This window comes from Cucumis sativus, chromosome 6 (genome assembly GCF_000004075.3).
Source record: "Cucumis sativus cultivar 9930 chromosome 6, Cucumber_9930_V3, whole genome shotgun sequence".
In the NCBI taxonomy this organism is placed as follows: Eukaryota; Viridiplantae; Streptophyta; class Magnoliopsida; order Cucurbitales; family Cucurbitaceae; genus Cucumis; species Cucumis sativus.
This window is the reverse complement of record NC_026660.2, coordinates 4,364,113-4,375,991: the sequence shown is the minus strand read 5'-3', so window position 1 is coordinate 4,375,991 and position 11,879 is coordinate 4,364,113. Positions and strand designations below refer to the sequence as shown.

Below are 11,879 nucleotides of genomic sequence, written 5' to 3'. Positions count from 1 at the left end.
ATCAAAGTATGAGCATCATGACTCTGTGTAAAGCAAAGATTATATATATATATATATAAAGTAAAGATTTCAAGAAGGGAAAGATAAAGCAAAGATTATATATTTATATTATATGGTTTGAAAAAAGAGAGGAAAAAAAACTTGAGAATTAATAATCACTCACTCAAGTAATCATTTAAGAATAATAAACCCCATCATTACTCCTAGAGCCACTCTAACAAAAAAAAAATTATATTCAAACCAAAGAAAAAAACTTTCAAAATCAAGATTAATTTAAGTGTTACATTGAGTGTTGGATTAATGTAAGGAGATAATCTTTTTAACTTAACCACATTTTTATATGAAAAAAAACTTATGAAATTTAAGTAGTTATTATAGATTAAACTTATTCTTTTAAGAGGATTCTTTTTGGTCTTTTATCAAACTTATATCTTTTATTTATGATTATGACAACTCTTCTAACAAAAGTTATAAAGGATTGGAAGATTTTTCTTTTAATCCTACGTATATTCTAGAGTCCATTATTCAATTCTTTCTTTGACATCTCCAATTCACCTCCTTTTTCTTGGAATTACTATGGTAGTTTTTCCACAAACCAAAATCATTACAACTTTTACTGTATGTATGAAAATAAAAAATAAGAAAAACACATAAAAGTGCACATTCTTCAATATTTTGTCTGTCATCCATTGAAAGCTTTTGCTATGGCGGAGCCTCAACAATTGTTCTGTCATTTCAACTCCAACTCCTTTCCTCTCTCTTTGCTCTTTTTTTCTTCTTCAAAAGACCCTGTGGCTCTTTTCATTTCATCTTCAAAACAACTTAAAAATTTCAAACAAATATTTCTTAATGAAGATGAAGATGAAGATGAAGATGAAGATCCATTTATTGTTGCTTGTGTTCTTGTGTTTTTTGTTTCAAATGTGTCACTCTTCTGTTACCATCGTTGTTGATGGTGTTTCAGATTGGAAAAATCCCTCTGTTCATATCGGAGATTCCATCAGTAAGAGCACTCACTCAACGAAAACAAAACTTATACTCCTTTTTCATGATTTCTTTCTTACTCTGTTTTCTAAATCTTTTTGCCTTTTTCTCAGTTTTCAAGCACAAGTTTCATTATGAGCTCTTCATTTTCCATAATCAAAGAGCTTTTGATCTTTGCAATTACACTCATGCCACTCTTCTCACCAAACCCAATTCCACTTCATTCATGGTATCTCTCTCTCTCCTCTCTTTACTTTTTATTGTTCCAACTTCTAACATCTCTGTATCTCTAAATTTTGTTCGGGTTAACTTAATAGAATCTGGGTGTTCATAAAATGGCTCATTCCCTTTTTCTTTATTCTCGTGGGACTCCCTAAATTAGTAGAAATTTTCCATTTTTATCCGAATTCCTATATGAGTTTTGAGTTTCTACTCATTTTTACTCGTGGGGTTTATGAAAATAGTATAAAAGTTCCTTCTTTCTCCAAATTTCCATATGGGTTTTGAGTTTCTGACAAGTTTATTTCTCTCTGTTTTTTAACTTAAAAAAATTCAGTGGCATCCATCAAGGCTTGGCATTTTCTTCTTTTCCTTCAACAATGGCTCTAAAAGCTCTTGCAATGGCTCTCAAAAGTATGCTGTGAAGGTCTCTACTTCATCTCCGCCTCAAAGTTCCTACCCTTCTCCACATAACCCTCCAATGGCGGCTCCGGCACCGATTTCCAGTGGAGTTGTGCCGTCTACTCCGGCATACCCTTGGCCGTTTCACCCTCGGCAGGGGGCGTCGTCGCCAAGCCCGTCCCCGGGAATGCCGCCGACTGCTAGTGTGCCGTTGACGGTGCCGGCAAAAGGAGGAGGTATGGCGTTTATTAACAGCAATCCTGCGGTTCCACTGCCCACCGGCGAAGTGGATACGGCCACCATTCGACCTTTGCAAACATCGAACAATGGAACTCATAGGGTACCCTTTCTCTCTCTAGATTTGCTAGGGCTAAAATTTTCACTTTAAGCTTTAATTCTTCTTTTTGCTTTTGAAAATTATTTTACTTATTAGGGAAATGGTAAGTTGAAAAAATAACCAAATTCTCTTTTGAAATAGATCCTAAAAATTTGTTTAACTCACACCGTCCTACTTCTGATTAAAAAACAAAACTAAATTAGACAGAAGTAAAATAAGTGTCAAAACAGTAGACAAAAATGATGAATTTGTTCATAAACCTTAGCTCATATATGAAGAAGAAGAAAAGGGTTTTTGAGGGCAAAAGTCAAAAGGAGAAAAAGTGAAAAGTGGTTTTACATCCTTGATTGAAGGACAAAAAAAAAAAAAGAAGAAGAAGAAAGTATGTTTATATTTGACATGATGATGAACTTTACCATTGATGATATTAGAAGAGTGATGATTGTTTATTTGTTACTAATACAAATATTTTTGTATGCAAAATGTGCAGGTAATTATGGCAATTCCTCTTCTACTTAAAATGACTTTGTTTTCAATCTTGTTTCTATAGAAAAAATAGAAAGAGAGATGTGGTTTGATTTTAGAGTATCCCAATTTTTGTGTAAAAAATGATGAGGGTAACGTTTTAGAATGGTTGATGATGATGAGATACAATCAATCAATGCATTTGGATTCTCTAAACTTTGAATTTTTATTTTTTAGCTACTACATGCTCAACAATCAAATTCAACTATATATTTAAAACTACAAACTGCTTTCTCTCCTTCCACTAAGATAATATATTTTAAAAGTTTACATTATGATGTTGGCCATGTATATTTATGTTTTGTGTCTTTTGTAATGGTGGGAAGGGAAGGTCTTTCAACAGGTTGTCTATGGTATTTATTTTTCTTTTCCCATTTAATAGGCTTTATCTTCCTAAAAGAACAAAAAAAGGTAGTTAATTAAAAAAAAAGTATATATTTTCTTCTAACTTTCAACATAAAAAATGTTTATTTAAGAAATGTTCAATTTTTTGACCTTTTCAATCTATCAAACATGTTGAAGTTTTAGGTACTTTTTAATACAGATAATCCAACTTGACCTAATCCAATTAATGAACTTAACTTGAGTCTGTTTGAATACAAGTCTATGAATATGGATCTATTTTGATTTGACATTGTTACATAGTTGATGAATGTCTAGAAAGAATCAGAGTTGTGGTTATTTGGAGAATCAAAACAAAGTTTAGCAGTGCGATTGAAGTATCCATTTGTAGACTCATTGCTCTAAGAAATATACTAACAAAAAGTTTACCATACTCGAAGTTGATAAACAAATTGTTTTTCTTTTAAAAGAACAAAAATCTAGCATGAATTCTGTAAATTCATAATTGTATTTGTCAAACAGACGTTATTTTCCCTATGGATTAAGGTTTTTATTTACGATTGAGATTACAATGTTTAACCAAATTAATCGAATGTAATAACCTTTTGGTTAGTGTTATAATGATTACTAATTTGATTTTGGTGTCATTTTTGAGGGATAGTCAAGTTCAAAATTAAAACCACAAGAAAAAACGAGCCAATGACTATAAAGAATATTTGAAAGAATAAAGTTCAAATTGATGAATTATCAAGACTACTTTTGATGGTTAAATTACTTTTAGTACATGTAAGATGTACTATAAGAAGATTCTTTTAGAACCATATTTTTCAAAGCATACTACTTTTTAATTATTCAAATTCATGATCCCAACCTGCCACAATGTTCACTCTATCTCCATTCTCCTAGGGTTGTCAAATCTCCAGTATATGTTTATCCATGGAGATATTATTTTTATATACCCAAATCTCATTTAAGTCCGAAAATCCAATCGAACATTTATGGAGGAAACTTGGATTGCGATTCAGTCTAATCGCTCTTCATTATTTCCTTTAGGTTAACAATTCGGTTCATAATTGTTGGGAATAACTTATTGTAGGTCACCTTAGTGAAACGCTCCAACTGTAGGCTCGTGAAACATCCAAACTTCATTAAATTCTGGGTCTAAGAATCTTAAAAGATTCTGAATGAATGGTCAAATTTGTAAAACCTAAAATCACAGGTGTCTTATCATGCTGAAAGATATTGATTTTTGGTGGGTACTCTAGTTTCCTTTATCATGAAAAGAATATCAAGAACTAATGGTTAATAGAAATGAGAGAGTTAACATCAAAGATTATGAAGAATGGGACCCTGTCCCATGATTTGTAGGACCCAAGCCAGTTCATCAACTATGGAGAGAATAGCAAGGGATGCCCTGAAAGGATAGAATCAAGGAGGCCAAGAAGAAACCAGAATTCCCAACATGTCAAAACTCTACAAAATTGAGGGACCTATAAGAGGGATTCATTACAATGTCAGCAATTTTATCATAAGGGATCTCTTATAGAAAAGCCATACCACAAAAAAGCAGCACTAAGAAAAATTGAGTGAAGATTAGACTGCAATGTGTATGGTAGATAGAAGTCAAAGTCTATCAAAGGAGGGACCTCGATCATCATGGAATTTGATGTAATGTCAGTTCCTCTGAGAAAGATTGTACTCAAACAACCAGCACCTCAGAAAAAATTAGATGTAGGTTTTACTTTATTAGAAATGATGCATAGAAGAAATCAAAACTCCTCTATAAGAGAAGGGACCTCGGTGGAGTTTGATGAAATTTTGCAACTTTTTCAGAAGGGGTTCGTCCAGAATGACCATACTACAAAAAAAGAGACGAATACCAATACAAATCAAATGAATAAATACACACATACATGCTGGCAACACAATACACATCATCAAGGTAGAGGCAGAAACACAGGATTTAAATGGGAGAAGAGCTCTTAAGATACTGAAAAGAAATGCAAGAATGGAGAAGAGCTTTTAAGAGACTGAAAAGAAATGGAAGGCCACATTTACCCATAAACCAATTGCAATCTGAAAAAGTGGGACACGTTTTAACAATTGAGGTTGTTTACTACCCGACTGACATCTAGGGCCCACTACCAAATTGGCAATCAAAAAACACAATCAATTGATATGTGATCATTGATCAATCAGGTTTGAAAATTATATTATCGTTATCATTACTATTACTAGTGTTATTGTTACATTATTAGAAAATAAGAATTTGTCACATTTAATGTTAGTTTGTTGCCTTACCATTATGTTACCTTTTATGGTCAAACGATAACAGTAACCCTAACCCTAACGATAACGAATACACGTGATCAAAAGTAATCTAATTATATTTAGATGGTGGGAATAAAACTATCAATAGAATCTCATTACAAGCGTGGTCTAAAATTAATCCAGGAGAGCTATGCTTAAACATAAAAGAGAATCCTCATGACTCAAGCAGAAGAAGAAACAGACCAGGAATGGAAAATCAGCCTTTCAAGATCCAAACAAAAGAACAAAAACATTGAATTTCAACTACCAACTGAAGTGTGCAGACAAGTCCTTACCCCCATCCTTGATAGCAAACAGAGCAACTAAAAAATCCAAATCTCAGACAGTCAGTGCAACGTATGGAGTAACTTTTATGATTAGCACTGTAAAATAATTGTTGTGGAAAAAGCAGACAGTCAAACCCAGCAAGGATTTCACTCATTAAATCGAAGAGGATAAAGTCAAAATATGTTGGTTAGGATAATTTTCAAAGTCAAATTTAGACTTTGACCAAAAGTGTAAGAACAAATCTTACCATTATGCTGACCAAGTTGTCAAACTCTTTCTCTTTCCTTCAAGGGTCAGCATTCCTCGAACTTAGCAGATCCTGTGGAAGACCAAATCAAGATCAGATCTCAGTAATAAAATAATCACAAGACCAGAAAGTTTAATCAAATTGTCAAAGCTTCAACCAAAGACCTTCTTCAATTCTGTCAGTAACAATTTTCCATGACCACAGAACAAGGGACATGACAATCACCTGGACCACCATATCCTTCCTTCTTCCTTTGTAGCCACCGAAGAGAGTAGTGCAGGATAGATTTTCTCCCACCTTATGGAGCAAACTTAACAAAGAAGTTCAAACAAACTAAAAACAAATCCATCCATCTGGTCAGAAACAAAACTTCTTGGTTATACATGCAGTTTTTAAATCCCTAATTCCAAGTCTGTAATATTAATAGGAAGGAAAATAGCAACTGTTATGATAAAAGGGGGTGGGCTAGTCATGGCAGAAGATAAGACACCTTTGCAATGTAATTGTCCAATATGTTCCTCTGAACTTTTTGTATCCTCCTGTTCTTAAGAACCGTAGTATAATAAACACACTCCATTCCTTGTTTTCAGTATATAAAAAATGTAATCCAGACTTACCATAGTATACCAAAAGTGGGGGGGGGGGGGAGTGAAAGAAGGGCTCAGAGAAACCTTCGTGTTTGAAAGGATGATATAATGCTTTCCAAGGATGTTAATTGGGAAGGAGAAGTGAAGAGCTTCCCATCTCAACAAAATAAGTCAGAGATGCCAATTACAATGGGATATAGAAAAAAGATTATACAGAGAATCCATCAATGAATAGGAGATGAACATTTTGCTTAGCTTACTCACAAAATCTCAAAGAAAGAACACCAAGAGAACACAAATCAATTATCGAAAGATAAATGAAACTTTTGATAGTAATGTCATTTTTTTCCAGCAGACTTGTATAAAACATGGATCAAGAGACTGTGTAAATAACAATGAACAATACATGTCAACCATGGGCTGATAAATATGGCATTGAACAATATGACATTACCAAGACCACCAGATGGAGGAGATCCATGCCAATCTTTTTCAAATCCAAATTTCTTTACACAATATACGCTTGAGTAAATAAATACAAAGAGTCCCCTCACCATTTAGTAACTTGTCACTCTCGTCTTCATATTTTCATCCTCTGTTCTTTCTCTTATTCCTAGAAGAAACCATGAAAACCAAAGTAGAACATTGTTTTAAAACTCCAACAAATTCTATTCAGAGTGATTTGCTCGTCCCAAAGAATCAAGCCCTTCAGTCCTGCTACGAACAATCCTGTGAAAAACTTCCCTCACTTGCCGCTCCAACGAGTCCAATCCAGTCCTCAGAGTATCACAAACTGTGGTTAGCTCTTGCACTCTCTGTCTCAGCTCTGCCTCTTTCTCCTCCGCCAATGGGAATTGAGCTGAATCTGCCAAATCATTCATGAGACGCATACACTTCTCAATCTGATTAATCTCCTTCAACAGCCCACATGAATTTCTTCGATCTCGCTTCTTGGACTCCTCCACAATTCGATCATGGAGTTGAAGGATTGAAGAAGCCCACGGGAAATTTCGAGGCAAGGAGAAATGAACCTGCAAGCCTCGATCCTGACAAGGAATGGCTGCCACCAACGCCCACATTACAAACAACAACACCATGTTCATTGTAAATATAGGAACTGCAAGCCCATTTGTAGTCAAAAGCTCAGTCGCTTTAGGGGCTGCTAAATTGTTACCAATCGATTGCAGCTGCCTCGCAGCCGACCACGACCGCGAAACGCTCCACGAAAGCGATCGAAAGTGCCCCAACGACCGTGGATCCTTCGAGGCATTGTTCCGTCCAAAAGAACGATTGCGATGAGCAAGAGCAGAGGTATGTGAATCTTTCTCATCCAACATACAAATAGCCAAGTCAATAAGAGCCTTCTTAGCACGACGAAATTGCCCCTCACCAAGAGTTTTCTGGCTATTACAATTATCCAACGCACTAAGAACAATCTCCAAAAGCTTTTGCCATTGGCGGAGCTGCTCAATCCCATCACGAATCGCATTACAAACATCAAGCGCCTTAACGCTTCTCTCCGAATAATCAGCAACCAAACGGTCCAAAGGGGGTCTAGAGATTTGAGATTTGTGGCTGATGAGAACAAGCTTAAAATCCTCCTGACAAGCCAAGAAGGAATTCAAGAGCTTATGAACCCATGATAGGGAAAGCAAGTCATCAGAACCAACCGATGCTAGGTCCAAAAACCGGTCTGCAACTTGTCTCTGAAAGGAATCAAGATCTTGCTCAGGAGACGTGGGAGAACCATCCATAGCGTAAAGCTGATCACGGCGAATACCTTGAACCGGACGGCCAATGTTGGTAAAAGCAGCCGACGAACCCTGATAATCCGTAGCTGGCATCCTCGCACAAAGATACACCTTTTTCACATATCACGAACCAGAAACCCTAATCGAGAAATACCCAAATGAAAGAGGAGGGGATCTTATTAAATAAATAGTCAATCAATTTCGCTTCCACCAAACAGAAAAATTGAGCGCTTGGAAATGGAATTCCGCCGAAACTAGGCCACTAGGCTAAATCAACGCCGGAAAATTGAAGGATAGATCGGAATTGAAAAAGGAAGAATGGAAGAAAGGGAGAATGGAGAGAGAGAGAGAGAGAGAAAAGAGGAATGAAAATGAATGAATTTAGAAATGGTGATGATGATGAGGATGAGGATGACGATGGAGATGATGATGAAGAGAAAAATGGTTGAGATGGAAAACCTAGAGAGGAAGCCCCTTTTATTGGGAGAATTTACCACCGCGTGTCTCTCTTGGGCAGTTGTTCAATTTGCAATATCAAAATAAACATTTAACAAATTCCCTTCTTTTCTTCCTTTTTTTCTTTTTTCTTTTTTCTTTTTTCTTTTTTCCTTTTTCTTTTTAATTCTTTTAATATTTCAATAATATCATATATACATCTAAGATTTAATTTTTTAACCTTAATTTCCATCCTAAATTATAAACAAATCTTAGTTAAAAAAAATCAAATTAATATTAGTAACTTTTGATAGAGTTAAGAGTACAATTACTATTACTGTCTTTTTTAATTTTTTTTGTTATAATTGAGTCATATTTGAATTTTACCCAACAAAAATATTTGTTTAAAGAATATAATTTAAAATTAAGCTACTATCGCTATAATATCTTAAATATGAATGCGACATCCATCAAACCTTTTTTATTTTCTTTTTGAAAATAAAGTAAATTGAAATATTAAAGTGGGGTTCAAAATGCTCCAATCTAACTACATATTTAATCATCATATAAGTTAAAGAAAATGCATTGGTTAGACATTTAATACAAACTCAGTAACCCATTTTTACATTTTCTTAACTATTCAACACAAAACTTTCATTTCAAATGTGACATTACTATCCCAATTCCAATTCTTTTATAATTCAAATATATTACTAATAAAACACTTCTTCCTAACCAAAACCTTCCACTTTTTAATACAAGAGTTACTAACTCTTTGTTTTCAAAATTACTCTTTGTAGAATTTAGAATTTGGGTTGATTTTTAAATAGTTAGTAAAACGTAGAAAACAAAAAAAAAAAAAAATATAGAAATAGAAAAAATGTATATAAAAACAAAAAATCAAAGCTATGTTTGTTAAGTCTTCCGTTTTTAGTTTTTAATTTTTTTTTTATTTTTAAGTTTTTTAAAAAATGTTACTTAATTTTTATAACAATTGAGAAATTTTGAGTTAAAAAGTAGTTTTTATAAGCTTAATTTTTTTTCAAAATAGATCCTAAATTATTTACTTAATTTTTAAACTCTTACTTAATTTTCAATTTAGTCATGCTATATTTTCAAAACTAACAAACTTGTGGTAATTAGTAGTTTAAATTTAAGGGTTTCTTTTTTTAAATTTTAGAGATAATATGAGTTTAACCAAACAAAACCCAAATAAAGAAATTTATAATCTTCTCTAATTATTTATGCTTAATTTAATTTAAAGTATATCTATTTTTATTATTTTACAACAAGTGAGATAGATTAATTAAGTGACTCAATATGGAGGTAAATTTTAGCATATGAAATCTATTATTTAAAAACGTATACATAATCAATATATCCTATAGTTTATTTTAGGTTGTTTTATTTATAACTATGCAAATATTTTAAATTTTTTTCTTTTTAAAATAGATAAACTAAATTTGGATTTGTAGAAAGATAAATATATAAGATGTATGATTGAGTCTGACCAGGGGAGGAGAATGTCTTTATTACATTATATATAGAAATAAAATCCTTAATATATATATATATGAAAATAGTCCCAATAGAATTGAATATTGCCATACTTTGCTTCAAATTTCATTAATGAGCACATGTATTTATAAATGCCATATTTATTTAAATATGGAGATAAATTATATACAATGTATGGAAGATGATTATGTTTTTTATTGCTTTTTAAATCAATCTTTGTTTCACATATCTTAGATGTTGGATTTTTTTTCTAATTTTTTAATTACATAACAATTATTATCTTTAGTACATATATAACAATCATTGTTTTTTTTTTTTGGCTATCCAATACTTTTTAGGAAAAATATTAGGTTCAATTACAACTATATATATATATATATAAACTAATTGATATTAATTCTTTTAGAAACACTTCTTTATCTGTAGACATCAATATGATTATGAATGAAAATGATAGTAAATGACAAAAATAAATAAATAAATAAATAAACATATAGCAAATTTACTAAGATTTTATTTACATAAATATATTTGAGACTATTTATTTAGGTAAAATTAAATTGTGATATGGGCTTCCATAGTTTAAAATTTATTAGGAATTGTGTTTGAACAAAATTGGTTGGAATGAAAACATTTGAATAATTTGTTTTAGTTTTCCAAAGGTTTTAAAGTATATTTTAGTTTATGTTGTTTTGGATTTTACATATTTAAGTAGAAACATAGACAAAAATAGATAAAAAAAAATTAAAATTTATAAGCAAAGTTAAAAAAAGTATATAAACGTCACACTTTAATGAATATATTATAAAGAAATAGACATATGTTAGATTAAATTTTATTACTAGAAAGTAGAAACTACTTTTAAGGTATCTCCAAAACAGCAAAGCTAAATGTACTAAAAAGGAAGCAATAAATTGTGTAGTAGTGATTTTCAAACTACATCATGATTTTCTATTAAAAGAAGAAGAAACTATATCGTTTCTTTAAACTTTTGGAAATTATAAAATTGAAAGAATATTTGTAATTAAATCTATTAATAAAATAATTAAAAGTGAGTATTTAATGTAAATGTTGAAACCTAATAAGCTTAGGTTCAAAGTGATTGAAAATCTTGAGACTTTAGTTCGATAGCCGTGCAAATATGTAGATCAATATGATTATTAAAATTGAGATTGTTGTTAATAAAACTTGGCAAAAGTAATATGTTTGAATGAACTGAATATAAATGAATTATTAAACCAAGATTGGGGAGGAAGCAAAAGATTTGAATTGGAATGTGCACAGGTATTGATTTGATGGAATTTTGGAGTTTTGTTCGTCTGAAAAAGTAAAACCAATGTGACAAAAAGAAAGTATGAACACTTCAAAGCTTTCAAATATTTTAATACCAAAAGGAATAAATAACCATATGGTTATATATATATATATAACATGAATAAAGTATTTATTTAATTAGAATGAAAAGGAAAAGAGTGGGCCCTTTATAATTTAATTGTTAGGAAGCATTTTGTGGTCCTAAAGAAAATATGATATATTATGAGATGAGACAATGCTTGATAATTGAAATTTTGAAAATTAAATAAATATGTGAAAGTGTGGGGGCCTATAAAAAGAAGAGGCTATGTGAAAATAGTTAGAAATTGAGGGTTCTAAATGCAAAGTGTTAAGAGAGTTTTTTCTTTTCTTTTCTTTTCTTTTTGTCATTGCCCTAACCAACAAGAAATGGTCTCTAAGTCAAAATACAAAACCAACTTTGTATCATTCATATTTCTTATCATTTCTTTTTTCCCTCTCATGACTAATAACACCACAATTAACCCATTTACAAAGGTTGGTATATCTTCCTTTTATTTCTTTTTAATAATAAATGCATTTCATCACTTTCTTTCAAACCTTTCCCATATGTACTAACTAACTCGTAACATTCTACATTT

At 31.8% G+C, this 11,879-nt stretch overlaps 2 protein-coding genes and 1 long non-coding RNA gene across 3 annotated transcripts; 1 reads left to right on the top strand and 2 right to left on the bottom strand.

The window, feature by feature from the left end:
* The first annotated feature begins 696 nt into the window (after window positions 1-696).
* Window positions 697-2,647, top strand: LOC101214313. The gene is made up of 4 exons (XM_004140962.3): window positions 697-1,003; window positions 1,098-1,213; window positions 1,541-1,945; window positions 2,433-2,647. The coding sequence occupies exons 1-4, from the start codon at window positions 850-852 to the stop codon at window positions 2,490-2,492; spliced, it is 735 nt and encodes a 244-aa protein (XP_004141010.3). The 5' UTR covers window positions 697-849; the 3' UTR covers window positions 2,493-2,647.
* Window positions 2,648-5,175: 2,528 nt separating this feature from the next.
* LOC105435759 lies at window positions 5,176-5,802 on the bottom strand. The gene is made up of 2 exons (XR_004217454.1): window positions 5,655-5,802; window positions 5,176-5,502 (listed from the first exon to the last, which is right to left on the bottom strand). It is a non-coding gene; the product is annotated as an uncharacterized LOC105435759 (long non-coding RNA).
* A 713-nt stretch (window positions 5,803-6,515) lies between these two features.
* LOC101202838 lies at window positions 6,516-8,500 on the bottom strand. Its single transcript, XM_004140917.3, has one exon. It carries the CDS (start codon window positions 8,083-8,085, stop codon window positions 6,910-6,912), a length of 1,176 nt encoding a protein of 391 aa, XP_004140965.1. The 5' UTR covers window positions 8,086-8,500; the 3' UTR covers window positions 6,516-6,909.
* Between the last annotated feature and the right edge of the window lie 3,379 nt (window positions 8,501-11,879).

Bases quoted from the DNA above. Each gene is read 5' to 3' on its own strand.
- LOC101214313 (XM_004140962.3), top strand. From the start codon at position 850: ATGAAGATGAAGATGAAGATGAAGATGAAGATCCATTTATTGTTGCTT. The intron at 1,004-1,097 runs GTAAGAGCACTC...CCTTTTTCTCAG, and splicing joins TCATATCGGAGATTCCATCA to TTTTCAAGCACAAGTTTCAT. The intron at 1,214-1,540 runs GTATCTCTCTCT...AAAAAAATTCAG, and splicing joins CCAATTCCACTTCATTCATG to TGGCATCCATCAAGGCTTGG.
- LOC101202838 (XM_004140917.3), bottom strand. From the start codon at position 8,085: ATGCCAGCTACGGATTATCAGGGTTCGTCGGCTGCTTTTACCAACATT.